Consider the following 18,307-nt stretch of genomic DNA (forward strand, 5'->3'; position numbering starts at 1 on the left):
GAAGGGAATGGAAAACTTAGTAGCAAGGAAGAACCAGCACACAGGCATGGACCTTGACTTACATATGGCTGTTTTGCATATGGGCAACAATGGCACACACCCAGCAGGCTGGGTTACAGCAGGAGGTCGCTGCGGAGCAGCAGAAGTCCAGGATGATCCTGAATCATCCGGGTGAAAGGGTGGGGGTGAGAGTTCAAAGAGTTCAAATATATTTGCTATTTCTGCCTCCTTAGGCCTGAAAGTTAGTATTTTAGAAACATTTCCATCTGCAGTGGCTAAAGATACATACAGAGCATCGATATGTAACAGGAGCAGCTGTCACTTGTTTTTGTTTTTGCTTTTTTAAAAAAGAAATTTCCATTTACGTGGAGCTTATCCCCAGAAACTTAATCATGGGTGTGTTTCTCTTTTATCCATGTGGTTCTTTGGTGACTGACCGCTGTTATAAGTACACTTTCTCCCTTTTAGATCAGAATAAAATTTCTCTAAGTTATCTGTTCAACAGAAGCTAAGACCACTCTGATAGTCATTATAACAGTTTTTCTTTAGTTACTTCCATAATTAGATTTGTTTTTTAAAAAGCTTCCCCCCTGCTGACTTTTCTTTAAACATGGTTTTAAAGGAGGTGATCAATTTAGTAATGAGGAAGTTGTTGAAGGATGTCTGGGGTTAAGAAGCTAAAAGCTGACTGATTCGATGTAATCCCTTTCCCCACAGGGGCTGCTGGAGTCCTCTGCAGAGAAGGCCCCTGTGTCGGTGTCCTGTGGAGGTGAGAGCCCCTTGGATGGGATCTGCCTCAGCGAATCAGACAAGACAGCCGTGCTCACCTTAATAAGAGAAGAGGTAAAAGCTCTCCTGTTTAGTCTGCTTATCACTCCATTTCTTTGTAAGGCCCATGTACCAGCAGGTAGATTGCATCTCTGCTGGCTCAAGTTATCCCAGGCTGGAAGTTCTTATTACCTGCAGCTTGTTTAGGTTGTAAAAGGGTCCCCTGTGGCAGTGGTGCTGGAGTCCTGACATTCTGGTCTCCAGGGTAAAATGTTGACAATCTGAAATATTCTTAAGAATTTTGTACCCTTCTTTATCTTTCAGCCCTGACATTTAAAATACCTAATTTTGCCAGCTTTGCTCACATGTGTAACTAAATCAGTGCTTTTATTTTACAGAGGATATATGCTCATGCCTAAACATTTGTAATTTTTTTGCAGTAATACACAGTTGTTTCCTACTTTAATCCATTCTTTAAACAGTTCAACTCTCCAATTCCTGTATTGTGTTTCTTGAACAGCCTTTGTTCAAAATAGATCACTGCTAGGCCTTTCCTGGTTATCTGAAAAATATGAAAGACACTGTTGTGTACCATTAATCAGTTACCCACCCTCTCTTGTCATATATCTATGCTGTATTTTGTGTGTTTGGTTTGTGTGTTTCTTGACAATTCCACCTGTTCTTAAAGGAAGGTGTGGTAATTTTATTTTTATAGTTTTTAGTTTTATAGTTTTTTTTAGTTTTAATTTTTATAGTATGCCAAAAGTGGTTAAGCACCTCAGCTTAGGTCTTTTACAGCTTTCTAAAATAGCATCAAGTTGGTAATGAGGGTTGTCAGCTAGTCCTGTTTTCAAAACTTGGGAGCAGTGGTAAGAAGGCCCACCAAAATCTTTTTTTTTTTTGAGATAAAATCTTGGCTCCGTAGCTCACGCCTGTAATCCTAGCGCTTTGGGAGGCCGAGGCGGGTGGATCACCTGAGTTCGGGAATTTGAGACCAGACTGACCAACGTGGAGAAACCCCGTCTCTACAAAAAAAAAAAAAAAAAAAAAAAAAAAAAAAAATTAGCTGGGCGTGGTGGTGCATGCCTGTAATCCCAGCTACTTGGGAGGCTGAGGCAGGAGAATTGCTTGAACCTGGGAGATGGAGGTTGTGGTGAGCCGAGATCGCGCCATTGCACTCCAGCCTGGGCAACAAGAGTGAAACTCCATCTCAGAAAAATAAAAATAAAATAAAAGACAAGATCTCACTCTGTCACCCAGGCTGAGTGCAGTGGCACAATTATAGCTCATTGCAGCCTCGAACTCCTAGGGTCAAGCGATCCTCCTGCCTCAGCTGCCTGAGTAGCTGGGACTGCAAGCACGTGCCACTGTCCCTGGCCAAAATCTTGTAAATGAGAAAAATGACTTGATCTTTTTCCTGGGAGTTAAACTATGAGATCACCACCTAATGGATCAAAGTAAAGAGGTGCCTGATTACCTGAAGCACACAGGATACATCCTTCTATGTTCTTGAGATCCTAATAAATATAACGAAACTACCAATTAGGAAGAGAGCGGCACGGCCAGGGAAGTACAGTAAGAGGAACACCATGGCTACCCATGCAAGCCCTGCCCAGGGCAAATAGAGTTTGAGGCAATGGATTTAGGGTATTTCTTTCCAGTTACCAAGAGTATCCCAAATATGAGCCTAGGTTCCAGGCTAACTAGCAAGACTCTACCCGTAAGTGACAGATGCTGTCTAGTAAGATGATATCTAGCAAGAGCTAGATGTAGCCAGCTCATCTGAGCCCCTTCCTTCTGACTCCGTTTTTATGAAGCTGTCAAAAATCTCTATAGAAAGAGAATGTGTTGCTCATGCCAACTTCCAATGGTCTGATTTTGTGGCAGTTTCATTCTCTGGTGGCCTGGCATCAGCCGTGATTACATGGCCTTAGTTAGAGTGAATACCTGTCAATCAGATGGCTCTGTTCTTGGTGTCTGTCCCAGTCAGGGCCTGGCCCTGCAGAGCTGAGAGCTAGATCCCGGACCAAGGTAAAGTTCACAGAGGCTGTAAATACCACTTGGAATTTCTGGGAGATGTTCTACTCATCTTTATTCCTGTGTCTGCATCCCAGCATCCCGTGTGGCTTAGAGTACACTTTTCCAAATGGTTACAAACAGTTAATATTGAGGTTTATATTTCTAATATAGATTGAGTATCTTGGGTTAGACCTGGTTGTGTGCTATTTCAGTTCCCAGTCTTAAATGCAAATTGTAATAGATTGGGTAAAACTAAGCTTTATTGTACTCTAGATAATCACTAAAGAGATTGAAGCAAATGAATGGAAGAAGAAATATGAAGAGACCCGGCAAGAAGTTTTGGAGATGAGGTTAGACTGGAGGTTTTGGGGAAGGGCTGGATACTTTTATGCACTGTTAGATTTGATACAGATGAAGTGATGACAGTGTTTGCTTGCCACAGAACCAAGTGTTCAGAGCTTGAGGGCTTTGCCGTTTGCACCTTGCTTTGTGATTGAGAATGTTATTTCAGGAGTTATTGCTAACCAGTTATTATATTCAAATACTGTAGTTTATCTTGGGTTGTTCAGAACATAACATGTAAACAGAACCCACATAATTCTTATCTTCTTAGAAGAATTGACAGAAATTTGTATCAAAATATCCATTTGGAATACAGAAAAATAAGATTTATCCAATGATAGAGACATTGAAATTCATAATACTACTTTTTTTTTTTTGAGGCAGGGTCTCTCTCTGTCATCCAGGCTGGAGTGCAGTGGTGTGATCATGGCTCACTGCAGCCTCAACCTCCTGGGATCAACCGATCCTCTCCCCTCTGCCTCCCAAGTAGCTGGGACCACAGGCATGTGCCACCATGCCTGCATAATTTTTTTTAGAGATGAAGCCTCGCTCTGTTGCCCAGGCTGGTTTGTAACTCCTGAGCTCAAGCAATGCACCTGCCTCAGCCTCCCACAGTGCTGGGATTGCAGGCATGAGCCACGGCGCCTGGTCCATAATACTTTTTAAAAATTAATTATGCATGAGAGTTTCAAATTACATAACCACCAAATAGATGATAGAAAGCTTGTTAACAAGAAACAAAATTGATTGACTTGAAATTGAAATCTTTTTATTTCTCCTCACTTTTAGAAAGGAGAGTTATGAGCCATGAAATGACTAAAGATGAAATCAAAGTAGAGAAGAAAAAAAGGCATAAATAATTCACACACAGTGTGTTCAACACTTGAATGATTAAAAAACATTTTAAATATATCCCTCTAATTTGTTGCTCTTGTATTATTTGTCTTTTAAGCATTTCCTAGTTGTAAGGCCCTTTGCTGGGCTTGATGGAAAGGAAGGGACATTCCTGCTCTTAGAGAGCAGTAGCCATCCATAATGACCAACTTGGATATGACGTCAAAAGTGATGGGGGCACCACCATTGAGGGCAGGGGAGGACGTGGTATGACTCAGAGCACCCAGCACTGGACTGGGTCAGAAGGACATTGTCACTCTTCACTAGAAGAAAGGTTAACCCAAGAGAATGATCTTTAAAGTCTTCGAATAAGTGAAATACTTTTGGAATTAGGACACAAAATAAAACTTGTAACTGAATCAGAGGTAGAGTGTCTGAAAGGGTGGATTGAGTCAGGAAAGTCTAAAGTCAGATCGCATCTCTTAGGAAGAGCCCAGAAGAATATCTTTAACTTAGTTTGTAAAAGATTGACTCATCTAAGCAGAATGAATCTATTTCCTTGCAGTATTCAAATAGGTGCAAAGAGAAAGGGAAGGCAGTTGTTTCTATAAGTAAAATATAAGTTTGACTAAGCATAAAATCTTAACAAAAACCTTCTCTGAACCTTAAGAAACCTTATATAATGTAAAAAAACCAAAAACAAAAACAAAAAAAAGATAACGAGAGCCCCAAAGCAGATAAATAGATTACATAAATTGTCAGTGTACGTTAATGTGTTTAATTGTTTGGGACAGCATTTCTCCAACTTTCATTGTCTGAAAATCCTCCTCTGGTAATAAGTTCTTTTTTTCTCATTTAGGAAAATTGTAGCTGAATATGAAAAGACTATTGCTCAAATGATTGGTAAGGAGAACATTTTGTTTTTTGAGGGTATGAGCCATAGGATCTGTCTTAGTCTGTTCAGCCTGGTATAACAAAATACTGTAAGCTAGGTAGCTTATAAACAACAAACATTTTTCATAGCTCTGGAGACAGGAGAGTTCAAGGTGCCCACAGACAAGATGTCTGGGGAGGGCCCATTCCTCATAGAAGGGGCTGGCTAGCTCTCTGGGGTCTCTTTTATAAGGACACTAATCCTGACATAATCACCTCCCAGATTCCCTTCCATGCCCACTTTCACCCTGAACATACTCACACATTGGGGATTAGGTTTCAATACACAAATTTGGGGTTGGAGGGGTGGCATAAACTATAAGACCATAGCCGGATCCATGGATGATTTTCAGACCACGTCACAAACTTGTATTTGTCACTTAGATACAGTCATCTCATTATTCGTGGGAGGTATGTTCTGTAAAGTTGCTGCAAACACTGAATTAGTGAATACTAAACACTGCTCCTGGCTGGGCATGGTGGCTCACGCCTGTAATCCCAGCACTTTGGGAGGCTTAGGTGGATGGATCACCTGAGGTTGAGAATTCGAAAACAGCCTGACCAACATGGAGAAACCCTGTCTCTACTATTAATACAAAATTAGCCAGGCGTGGTGGTGCATGCCTGTAATCCCAGCTACTCGGGAGGCTGAGGCAGGAGAATCGCTTGAACCTGGGAGGCGGAGGTTACAGTGAGCCGAGATTGCGCCATTGCACTCCAGCCTGGGCAACAAGAGCAAAATTCCATCTCAAAAAATAAATAAGTAAATAAACACTGCTCCTAGGGGAAAGACAGAGTTAGAGTCTTGCATTTGGCCACAACGTTTTCATTGATTGATCAGTATATAATCTTGTTTTACATGTGTTCCTGTTTAAAGACACCTTATTGAATATATACAGTTGATTCATTAACATTGAGCTCACAGCGGCACTTTGGTTCACGTCTGAACAGAGCTTCTGTAATGTATGTATTTTAAGGAACCTTACTGCCTTCTTGTGCTTAGTATCACTAGACAGCACTGTAACACTGCTCTTGGAGGCCACTTAAAACAGTGAGGTCTCCAGCAAAAAGAACACAAATGCAACAAACATGGCCTGAATAGACCACAAGAAGAACACTTGTTTATAGAATGAATCAAGAAGGCAGAGTATTGCTTTGTTCACTGTCAGCTGAGAGCGTGCATATCAGGTGACTAAAGCATTTTTGCCACTCTGTACACATCCCACAAATGACTAAGTCCAGGAGGATAGATTTTAGGATTACAAATAAATTTTAGCAAGTAGGCGAATTTGGAGATATGGACTTGGTGAATAATGAGGGTCAACTGTAGTTAGGTTCACTTTAGAAGATGGCAGGCCTTGAATTCTGTGACTGTTGGTGGCCTGGTCACATCACTAACACCCGCTGGGAGCATCCTGTGTTTTGGTGCAGGGTTCTTACTCTAGTGCAGATTGTAATTTCTCTGCATCATACCCGGTGGTGCCTTTACAAAACAACAGGGATTGATCCTCCTGCATGGAATTTAGAGTCTCTTCTCATCCATATCATAAGGATTGACTCCCTAAACCAAAGTCTGTCCTTTCTCCACTAAATTACCGAAATGATACTTTCTGTCATCCACATCACCTAATGCCTTGCCAGCTCAGGGCCTTACCACAGCTTTCTTCTCTATGGAATATTCTCCTCCCAGGTAGCTGTATGGCTCACACCCTCATTTCTGTCCGGTCTCTGCTCAATTCTCTCCCCTGAGAGCAGGTACTCTCTGTACAGTAACAGCCCCCTCCCCACCCCCATTCCCCCTTACCCTGCCTTGTTTTTTCCCCATCACTTGTTACCACACATCTCCCCCAGCTAGAGTATAAGCCGTGAGAGCGGGAACTTGGTCACATCCCGGCTGTGTCCCTACCATGAGAACACTGCTTGGCTTCTAGGGAATCTCTATTTGTTGAATAAATATGTCGTTCCTTTTGACTTGTGATTCCCAGAAGATGAACAAAGGACAAGTATGACCTCTCAGAAGAGCTTCCAGCAACTGACCATGGAGAAGGAACAGGCCCTGGCTGACCTTAACTCTGTGGAAAGGTCCCTTTCTGATCTCTTCAGGAGATATGAGAACCTGAAAGGTGTTCTGGAAGGGTTCAAGAAGGTAGAGTGTTTTTTCCCTGTATCTCCTGGTGTATTTCCAGTGGTGTATTTCCTTGGTAACTGGTCATCAAATACATATGCTAGAGGTTGTGGGTATCCTTTTAAGTAGGAGCTCGGGGCCTACTGGTCTTGTATCCTCTATTCCAGTGAAGCTGGATTTTTTTCCACATTTTTCCTTCTTTGGTTGTTCAGGCATCTGGCCCACTGGGTGCCATGTCTTGGCCATTCCTCTCCTGTGTCAAGCCAATAAGCCCCAGGCTGTGGCGTAGACTGCAGGAACTATTAATTGAACCCTCAGACCTCAGGTGAATTCTAGAAATGTTCTTTCTGGTAATTCCCCTTTTCAGTTTTAGTAAAAGGGATTAGAAGGAATTCCATGTCACTGAAAAATTCAAGCTGCATATTCTAGAAGACATTAGTGTAATATTTCAAATTTAGATGTAAATGGGCCTGTTGATTTAGCTTTACCATATCAACCAGACACAATTATAGCAATGAAATGTCTTTATTTTCATATTAAAATAAAAATGAAACTGGCCAGTTTATCAAATATGGAAGTCAAATTGCCATTCAGTTTTGAATAACTGCCTTCCTAAAGTAGGCATATTGGTATAACTGACCCTTGCTGTATGATATTGAAAATTAACACATGAAGATATTATGTAGAATTTCCTCAGTGAGAATTACATGTGGCTATTTCAAATTACTGCAGAGATGAATAAAAGGTATCTGAATTAATTAGATTTTTCCATTCTTTAAAAAATGAAAACTCTGATACGTGGTAGATTAGAAGAAACAAAATGACCTGTTTATTTTCAATTTTTGCTTTGGAACAGAATGAAGAAGCCTTGAAGAAATGTGCTCAGGATTACTTAGCCAGAGTTAAACAAGAGGAGCAGCGATACCAGGCCCTGAAAATCCATGCAGAAGAAAAACTGGACAAGTAAGAGCTTATAAATTTTGAATTTCACTCTTCATGATGTTGTGGGAAGATTGACAGAGGAAAAAAAAAATCACTGTTTTGCAACTCCAGGTTATATTTGTATGTGTGTGTTTATTTCACTTTTTAAGCCCTTTTCCCATTGTTAAAACTTTAAAAAGTAAAAAAAAGGTATATCTGCTCCTGCCTCCTTCCTCTGGGTTCCCATCTTTCTCTATGCCAGGTAATCACCTGTTGGTTTCTGTTTTTTCTTCCTATTACAATTTTTTTCTCCTTTTTTTTTTTTTTTTTTTTTGAGACGGAGTCTCTCTCTGTCCCCCAGGCTGGAGTGCAGTGGCGCAATCTCGGCTCACTGCAAGCTCTGCCTCCCGGATTCACGCCATTCTCCTGCCTCAGCCTCTCCGAGTAGCTGGGACTACAGGCGCCCGCCACCACGCCCGGCTAATTTTTTGTATTTTTAGTAGAGACAGGGTTTCACTGTGGTCTCGATCTCCTGACCTCATGATCCGCCCGCCTCGGCCTCCCGAAGTGCTGGGATTACAAGCGTGAGCCACCGCGCCCGGCCTTTCTCCTTTTTTTATATGATTATAGCATACTTCGCTGTTTTGCTTAGCAATATAATTTTGAGAATCTTTCCATGTCAGTGCAAGAAGAGCTTCCTCTTGGCCGGGCACGGTGGCTCACGCTTGTAATCCCAGCACTTTGGGAGGCCGAGGCGGGCGGATCACGAGGTCAGGAGATTGAGACCACGGTGAAACCCTGTCTCTACTAAAAATACAAAAAATTAGCCGGGCGTGGTGGCGGGCGCCTGTAGTCCCAGCTACTCGGAGAGGCTGAGGCAGGAGAATGGCTTGAACCCGGGAGGCGGAGCTTGCAGTGAGCCGAGAATGCGCCACTGCACTCCAGCCTGGGCGACAGAGCGAGACTCCGTCTCGGAAAAAAAAAAAAAAAAAAAACAGAAGAGCTTCCTCTTTTTTTTCTAATAGCCGCATGGTATTCCATTGTGGGAATGTATCATTTATTTAACAGTCCCCTCCTGTTAGACATTAAAAGTTAATTCAAATGTCTTGCTGCCACAGACAGTGCTGTAGTCAGTGACCTGGTAGGTGATCATTTTGCATGCCTGTGAGTTAACTTTATGATCTGTATGTTAGAAAAGGAATTGCTAGACCAAAGTATATATGAATTTATAATTATAAGTGTTGTCAGATTGGCCCCATTAGACTTTTATCATTTGATAGCCCTAGATAATATATGAAAGCATCTCTTTTTTTCCTACAGCTGTGCCAATAGATCAACGTTTTTATTTTATGCAAATCTAATAGGTGAAAATGGTTCATAGGTATTTGTTTTTGGCAAGCAACAGAGCATTTATTTGTTTGTTTATTTTATTATTTTTTTTTGAGACGGAGTTTGTCTCTGTCACCCAGGCTGGAGTGGAGTGGTGCAATCTCGGCTCACTGCAACTTCCGTCTACCGGGTTCAAGTGATTCTCCTGCCTCAGCCTCCCAAGTAGCTTGGACTACAGGCGCACGCCACCACACCTGGCTAATTTTTTGTATTTTTAGTAGAGACAGGGTTTCACCATGTTGGCCAGGCTAGTCTGGAACTCCTGACCTCAGGTGATCCGCCCACCTCAGCTTCCCAAAGTGCTGGGATTACAGGCATGAGCCACCACGCCCAGCCCCAGAGCATTTATTTTAATCAATGTAATTTTGATTTGCATTTATCTTATGAATGAAATTGAATATATTTCAGCATTCATTTGTTAATATATTTGCTTTACTATGAATTACTCTATTCTTTGACCATTTTCCTATTGTCAGTTTGTAGATTTTATATATTAGGGACACCAGCCCTTTGTGATAAGAATTTTGAATAATTTTTCAAGTTTATCATTTGTCTTTTGCCTCCGCCTGTAGTGTTTTTTGATATTCAGAAACTTATGTGCTGAAATGTATTCGTCACTTCTTTTACAGCTTCTGGATTCCTTGTCATAGTAACAAAGAGCTTCCCCATGCTGGATAGAAAATATTCTCCCATGTTTTACTTACACTTTATGGCTTAGTTTTTTTAATCCTTAAATCTAATACATTTGGAGTTTATCCTGGGGAGTGTTATCCAACTTGATTTTTTTTTTTTTTTTTTTTTTTTTTTTGAGACGGTCTCACTCTGTCACCCATGCTGGAGTGCAGTGGCACAATGTCAGCTCACTGCAACCTCTGCCTCCTGGGTTCAAGTGATTCTCCTGCTTCAGCCTTCCAAGGAGCTGGGATTACAGGCACCCGCCACCATGCCCAGCTAATTTTTGTATTTTTAGTAGAGACGGGGTTTCGCCATGTTGGGCAGGCTGGTCTCGAACTTCTGACCTCAAGCGATCCGCCTGCCTCGGTCTCCCAAAGTGCTGGGATTACAGGCGTGAACCACTGAGCCTGGCCTCCCAACTTGACTTTTTAACTAAAAGGTAATACATGCTTGTACATTTTGTTGCCTAAATTTATATTTGTAGAAACAGAAGCTCCCCTGTCCCCTTCCCACTCCCATAATACTGTATTAGATTTCTTATGTATGCTTCTCCATAGGTTATACAGATCCCTCTATATATTATACATAGGTTTATTGTATATCCCTCTAGTCTTTTCTTTGTGTCTTTATAAATACTATAATTTTGAACTGTAAAAAATGTTTACAATATTGGAATCTCATTAGACAAATTTCCTTTTTCCCTTCATAGCATATCCTGGCCATTTTTTCATGTCAGAACATATAGCTGAATCTCATTCTTTTTATTAGGTTGTGGAACTATAGCATTTCTTTATTGATGGGCACTTAGATAGTTACAAACTTTTTTCCATTGAAGGTAACACTACAGCGAACGTCCTGTGCACTCACCATTATGCCAGGTGGGAGTATTTCTGTGAATACATAACTGAAAGTGGGATTGCTGCGTTGGAGGGCGTGTACACTTTAAATTGCCCTGGTGACTACCACATTGCCCGCCACAAGGCAGGGCCGGTTTTCAACTGCCCATTGGCACATGAGCCTCTCCTTGTATCTCGGCCCACACAGGACTGTCCTTGTTAATTTTTGCCAATTCAATCAATTTTCAAAGCTTATCATTTTAATTTACATGCCTCTGATTACTAATGAGGCTTTAGCATCCTTTCATCAGTTTACTGGCTGTTCATCAGCTGACATTTATGGTTTTTAAGAATGCCTTTCACATCTCATTAATAAACTCATTCCCTGTAGGCCCCTGTCTCACAGATGTCAGTGGTTAGTATCCCAACTCTAGCTGTGATCGTCTCCAAAATTATCCAGTCCACTTTTGTACTGGGCTAAAAAAAATCTAAGACTGTTATAGAAACCATTTGCTAGTGAGATACAAATTTTGAAGTTGTCTGTAAATTGAATTTTTATAAATTAAAATGGAATTATTTAGGTCACCAATTTTTGTTTTTTTTTTCTCTTATGCAGTCAATTCTTTGAGGCCTGTGCCTCACAGATGTCAGTGGTTAGTATCCTGACTGGCTTTGACTAGTGGCTAATCATGTGCTTTTTGTCTCTTTATTCCACCCAAACACCATAAACAGAGCCAATGAAGAGATTGCTCAGGTTCGAACAAAAGCAAAGGCTGAGAGTGCAGCTCTCCATGCTGGACTCCGGAAAGAGCAGATGAAGGTGGAGTCCCTGGAAAGGGCCCTGCAGCAGAAGGTACAGAAAGGGACCTGATCTGGGTGGCCACAGAGATGTTTGGTTTTCCTCCTCAGCAGTGACTCGCTTATGACAGATCTGGGTGAAAGAGGCCTTGGCCTTCTACTGAGACACTTCAGTCCAGCTCCTTTCTGAACTGATCCAAGTGGAAACAAATAAGTCAAACCATTAAATTTTCAAGCACATCATGCGGAAATCATCCATCCACAGGCAGGGTGCAGAGAGGAAGTTGCATTTTAACTGAAGTTCAGAACACCTTCCTAGTTGGGGTCATGAGACTGCCTTTCTTTCTTTCTTTGTTTTTTATGCAATATATTAATATGAAGCCATCTTCCCCCTTCGTTGCTTTAGATCAGTGGTTTGCAGTTGGGGGCAGTTTTGCCCTCCAGGGGGTGTTAGGTGTTAGGTAATGTCTGGAGATATATTTGTTTGGTTGTCACCACTGGGAGATGCTACTGGTATCTCATGCAGGAGGCCAGGGATGCTGTTAAACATCCTACAGTGCACAGGACAGCCCCTGACAACACACTTACCCATCCTAAAACATCAGCAGGGCTGCTTTGAGAAACTGCTATAGATAAATGAAAACCAGGACTAGCAACAATCCCTGTTTCTCACTAAGCAATTTTTAGCTTTCCGTTTTTATATGTTTCTGGTGTATTTTCCTTACTGCATTTCCAATTACGTACTCATACCTGTGCCATCCATTCATCAAGAGCAGGAGTTTTTATCACAGGGTCTGATGGCCCCTAGAACGGTGCTCCCTGGGAGATTCGGACTCCAGCATCCCTAGATATGCTAATGGATTGAGTGAGACGCAGATACTTATGTTTTTGACAAGTACCCCAGATAATTCCTCTGGTAACAAGAAAATTGGGGAACTAAGAGATTCATGGACAAGTTTCAGAGGGCTGGTGACTGTCTTCACCCTTTACTCAATTTAAGCATGATTTTATGAGTACGTTTTTTGAGATGTGTAGCCTTTTTTTCTTTAAAGCATCTCTGATGTAGAAAAGTTAAAAATCACTGAATTAGGATGTCTAGGGTAGGGTAGATCCAAACTTGGGACTAGTTAACTCTATTTGCCTTTATTTCAGAATACAAAGTGGCCTGCATAATTATGTCATTTGTCTTTCAGAACCAAGAAATTGAAGAACTGACAAAAATCTGTGATGAGCTGATTGCAAAGCTGGGAAAGACTGACTGAGACACTCCCCCTGTTAGCTCAACAGATCTGCATTTGGCTGCTTCTCTTGTGACCACAATTATCTTGCCTTATCCAGGAATAATTGCCCTTTTGCAGAGAAAAAAAAAAAAAAACTTAAAAAAAGCACATGCCTACTGCTGCCTGTCCCGCTTTGCTGCCAATGCAACAGCCCTGGAAGAAACCCTAGAGGGTTGCATAGTCTAGAAAGGAGTGTGACCTGACAGTGCTAGAGCCTCCCAGTTCCCCGTATGAAGGTTCTCTTAGGCTGCTGAGTTTGGGTTTGTGATTTCTTTATCTTTAGTTTGTTTTAAAGTCATCTTTACTTTCCCAAATGTGTTAAATTTGTAACTCCTCTTTGGGGTCTTCACCACCTGTCTGATTTTTTTGTGATCTATTTAATCTTTTAATTTTTTAGTATCAGTGGTTTTATTTAAGGAGACAGTTTGGCCTATTGTTACTTCCAGTTTATAATCAAGAAGGGGCTCTGGGTCCCCTTTTAAATTAGACACACTCTCACACACATACATGTATATTTATAGATGCTGCTGCTCTTTTCCCTGAAGCATAGTCAAGTAAGATCTTCTCTACAGAAGGACATATTTCCTTGGATGTGAGACCCTATTTTGAAATAGAGTCCTGACTCAGAACACCAACTTAAGAATCTGGGGGATTAAAGATGTGAAGACCACAGTCTTGGGTTTTCATATCTGGAGAAGACTATTTGCCATGACGTTTTGCTGCCCTGGTATTTGGATACTCCTCAGCTTTAATGGGTGTGGTCCCTTTAGGGTTAGTCCTCAGACTGATGGTAGTGTCTGCTTTCTGCATGAATGGCAATATGGGACTCCCTCCAAGCTAGGGTTTGGCAAATCTGCCCTAGAGTCATTTACTCTCCTCTGCCTGCATTTGTTAATGCAGAATCAACATTTAGTCTTCATTATCTTTTTTTTTTTTTTGAGATAGAGTTTCGATCTATTTTAAATATGTGAAGAAAATCTACTTCTAAAAGGCTCAGATCTTAAAAGGTAATTGTAGCACATTACCAATTATAAGGTAAAGAAATGTTTTTTTTCCCAAGCGTGATGCATTGTTCTTCAGATGTTGAAAAGAAAGCAAAAAATACCTTCTAACTTAAGACAGAATTTTTAACAAAATGAGCAGTAAGTCATGTGAACCACTCCAAAAATCGGTGTATTTTGCATATTTTTAAACAAAGACAGCTTGAATCTGAGAAGAGGAGTGCAAGGAGAAGGTCTGTACTAACAAAGCCAGATTCTTCAAGCTCTTACTGGACTCAGTTCAGAGTGGTGGGCCATTAACCCCAATATGGAATTTTTCCATGTAAATCTCAATGAATTCCCTTTCATTTGAATAGGCAAACCCAAATCCATGCAAGTGCTTTAAAGCACTCTCCTGTCTTAATCTTACACCCTGGCAGTCTTCATGGTGATATGCACTATATTCAGTATATGTATGTTTTCCTACTTCTCTTGTAAAACTGTTGCATGATCCAACTTCAGCAATGAATTGTGCCTAGTGGAGAACCTCTATAGATCTTAAAAAATGAATTTTTCTTTAGCAGTGTATTACTCACATGGGTGCAATCTTTAGCCCCAGGGAGGTCAATAATGTCTTTTAAAGCCAGAAGTCACATTTTACCAATATGCATTTATCATAATTGGTGCTTAGGCTGTATTTTCAAGCCTATTGTCTTAACATTTTGTATAAAAAAGAACGACAGAAATTATCTGTCGTTTGAGAAGTGGCTTGACAATCATTTGGGCTTTGAAAGCAGTCATTGTGGTGTAATATGAATGCTGTCCTAGTGGTCATAGTACCAAGGGCACGTGTCTTCCCTTGGTATAACTGATTTCCTTTTTAGTCCTCTACTGCTAAATAAGTTAATTTTGCATTTTGCAGAAAGGAACATTGATTGCTAAATCTTTTTGCTGCTGTGTTTTGGTGTTTTCATGTTTACTTGTTTTATATTGATCTGTTTTAAGTATGAGAGGCTTATAGTGGCCTCCACTATAAATCCATTGTCATCTTTTTAAGCTTATTGTGTTTAAGAAAGTAGCTATGTGTTAAACAGAGGTGACGGCAGCCCTTCCCTAGCACACTGGTGGAAGAGACCCCTTAAGAACCTGACCCCAGTGAATGAAGCTGATGCATAGGGAGCACCAAAGGACCTTCGTTAAGTGATACTCTCAGCCATGACCATTATGAGGAAATATCCCCCATTCTAACTTAACAGATGCCTCCTCTCCAAAGAGAATTAAAATCGTAGCTTGTACAAATCAAGAGAATATACTGGGCAGAGTGAAGTATGTTTGTTTATTTTTCTTTAAAAATAAAGGGTTTTGGAACTCTGGAGAGTAAGAATATAGTATAGAGTTTGCCTCAACACGTGTGAGGGCCAAATAATATGCTAGCTAGGCAATAATAAACTCTGTTACAGAAGAGAAAAAGGGCCAGGCACAGTGGCTTATTCCTGTAATCCCAACACTGTGGAAGGCTGAGGCAGGAGGATCACCTGAGTCCAGGAGTTTGAAACCTACCTAGGCAACATGGCGAAACCTTGTCTCTACCAAAAATATAAAAATTAGCTGGGCATGGTGGCACGTGCCTGTGGTCCCAGCTACTTGGGAGGCTGAGGTGGGAGGATTGCTTGAGCCTGGGAGGTCAAGGCTGCAGTAAGCCATGATCATGCCACTGCACCCCATCCTGGGTGACAGCAAGATCTTGTCTCAAAAAACATAAAAACAAAAAAAACCAGGCATGAAAAAGGAAAGTAGAAGGCAGCTGCTGGCCTAGATGGTGGTTTGGGAATATTAGGTGATCCTGTTGAGATTCTGGATCCACAGCAATTTCTTTAGCTTTTGACTTTGCCAAGACAGCCTTTATCCAGCAGTATTTTAATTGGGGAATGCAACGTGAGGCCAACAGAACAATTCCCCCCATGGCTGCCCAGATAGTCACAGTCAAGCTTGGAGAGTCTCCTTCCAGCCAGTGACCTACCCAAACCTTTTGTTCTGTAAAACTGCTCTGGAAATACCGGGAAGCCCAGTTTTCTCACGTGGTTTCTAGCTTCTTCAGACTCAGCCCAAATTAGGAAGTGCAGAAGCACATGACGGTGAAAAACCTAGGATTTGGCAGCCTTCCAGAATGGTATGGAATCTGAGGGAAGATTTATGTTTCGTTTTGGAGGATAGCTCAAGTTGAATTTTCTTTCCAGCCAGTTACCCTTTCAACCTACCCATACTTTGTACAACTCTCACACAAATACTTAGATATTTATTAGACAGCCCTGAATTCGCTCTAATTATAAACAGGGAGAGTAAACTGCCCCCAAATGTTCCTGGGCTGGGTAAAAGCAGCTGGAGTGAAGCACTCATTTTCCATGAAGGTAACAAAGGGTGGCTCAGTGGTTACTCAGGCTCAAAAGGGTTTTTTAAGAGCAAGCATTGGTTAAGTCTGTGTATACTGAGTTGGAAGTGATTCAGTACATTCTTTTTTAGTGGAGTAAAAGTTCTGAAGCCCCCTTTTAACTTCCTTTTGGTTTTTCATTACAATTGGTAGCCATCTCATGAACTGTCTCTGACTGTTGTCTCTTTGCAGTCGTGATTGTGAGCTTGCTCTCTGACTTGCATTTCTGACTTTATCCTGTTGTTGGGAAGATAGAAACTAGGTTTTGAAAGATTACATGATTCAAGCGAGGGATTTTAAAGTAAAGATGTATATATTCTGAAGAACCTAAAAGATAACAGATTATTTGCTTATGAAAGAACAATATAGTCTGGGAATCCCAGAATGTCAAGCCAAAGGTCTAAGAAGTCATCTTCTTCAAATATTTTAATAAAGAAGTATTTTGAGGAGATATCTGTCCAAAAAGGTTTGACTGGCCTCCAGATTCCAGTTATTTTTAAAAAGCAATTTACCACTAAATCCTTGAGTCTCCATAGAGTAACAGTAAAGAAACTGATAGAACAGACTCTCCTCTCAAAGGATCTCTGGAAGAGAGTATCAGCGGCAGCATTCTCCAGGGAAGACCCATCCCCTAGTGCCAGAGCTTGCATCCTGGAGACTAAAGATTGCACTTTTCGTAGTTTTTTGTCCAAATGCAATCCCATTTCTGTGCCTCTTAGCATGCAGTTAGATTTGGACAAACAAGATTCCTAAGGAATGACTTTATTAACTATAATATGGTTACAGCTATTATATAAATATATATTCTGGTTATAGTTCTAATATGGAGATGTTGCGTGCAATGCTGGCCTGCGGTGGTCTGTGTAATGCTTTAACTTGTATGGAGGAGGCCAGGCTCAGAGCTGAGATGTGGCCTGAACCTTCCCTGTATCGATCCTTTAATTTAGAACTGTCAAGATGCCACTTTCTCCCCCTCTGCCTTTTAGTGGTATCTGAAATATACTCAAAACAGTAATTTCCTGGTCACATCATTAACTGCTAATTCTGTATTTATAAAGAATTTTCAGATGGACATATACAAATTTGAACTCAAACCATCCCCAGTCCAGATACAGGGCAGCGTGTAGGTGACCACACCAGAGCCTCAGCCTCGGTCCCTCTCAGCCATCGGGATAGGATCCAGGCATTTCTTTTCAATCTCAGAGGTAGCAGTAAACTTTTCAGTATTGCTGTTAGCAAGTGTGTGTTTGCCAATAGATATCCACTATACTAATGTGCCAAGTAAATGTTCATTGCACATCTGCTTCCACTGTGTCCCCACGGGTGCCATGAAGTGTGTGAGGAGCCCCTCATCTGGAGGGATGAGTGCTGCGTTGACTACTGCTATCAGGATTGTGTTGTGTGGAATATTCATCTACATAAATTTTATATGCACAGTAATTTCCCTTTTTATATGTCAAGTAACTATTTGTAAAAGTTATACTCACAAATTATTATAATGATTACTAATATATTTTTTCCATGTTTCATTGCCTGAATAAAAACTGTTTACCACTGTTAGATTTGGGGGTGTGTGTGGTGTTGGTACTTTTCCTGGTTATAAATTGCATCCCTGAATGTGAAAATTTATGGCAGCCCTGCTTTTATGAGCCCCATATTTCAACCTAAAAATAGGAAAGATCACATTTTCTCTACACTCATTTTGTGCATGTGGTTGGGTGTGTAACTAAAAACAAAACAAACTTTGGAATTCAGATACTGCCATGTAGATGTCGTGCCTTTGCATCTGTGCAAACAAAGTTTTTAGCTGGGTGCTTCTTGGTTTTGCTTAGAGACTGGTTGTCTGCCCTGGCATTTTTCAAGTCACCCCAAGCTTTCTGACTCGAAGGACCTGGGGTAAGGCAGAACCATGTAAATAGTGCAGAGCAAAGAGTTGCTGTGTTTTGTTTCTTCTAGGTTTAATGCAGTACCAGGAATAA

General features: G+C 41.0%; 1 protein-coding gene across 12 annotated transcripts in view; it reads left to right on the forward strand.

Moving 5' to 3' along the window:
• Nucleotides 1-17,888, forward strand: part of TACC1 (transforming acidic coiled-coil containing protein 1) — a 129,185-nt gene extending 111,297 nt beyond the window's left edge. For all 12 annotated transcript variants that reach the window (XM_030817153.1, XM_012508498.2, XM_030817154.1 and 9 more), the window contains 7 exons: nucleotides 718-843; nucleotides 3,061-3,137; nucleotides 4,823-4,866; nucleotides 6,882-7,042; nucleotides 7,878-7,984; nucleotides 11,575-11,695; nucleotides 12,834-17,888. In XM_030817153.1, the coding sequence (XP_030673013.1) occupies nucleotides 718-843; nucleotides 3,061-3,137; nucleotides 4,823-4,866; nucleotides 6,882-7,042; nucleotides 7,878-7,984; nucleotides 11,575-11,695; nucleotides 12,834-12,902 (705 nt within the window). In that variant the 3' untranslated portion in view covers nucleotides 12,903-17,888. The remainder of the gene's footprint in view (nucleotides 1-717; nucleotides 844-3,060; nucleotides 3,138-4,822; nucleotides 4,867-6,881; nucleotides 7,043-7,877; nucleotides 7,985-11,574; nucleotides 11,696-12,833) is intronic.
• Nucleotides 17,889-18,307: the final 419 nt, after the last annotated feature.

This window comes from Nomascus leucogenys, chromosome 8 (assembly GCF_006542625.1).
Source record: "Nomascus leucogenys isolate Asia chromosome 8, Asia_NLE_v1, whole genome shotgun sequence".
Taxonomy (NCBI): domain Eukaryota; kingdom Metazoa; phylum Chordata; class Mammalia; order Primates; family Hylobatidae; genus Nomascus; species Nomascus leucogenys.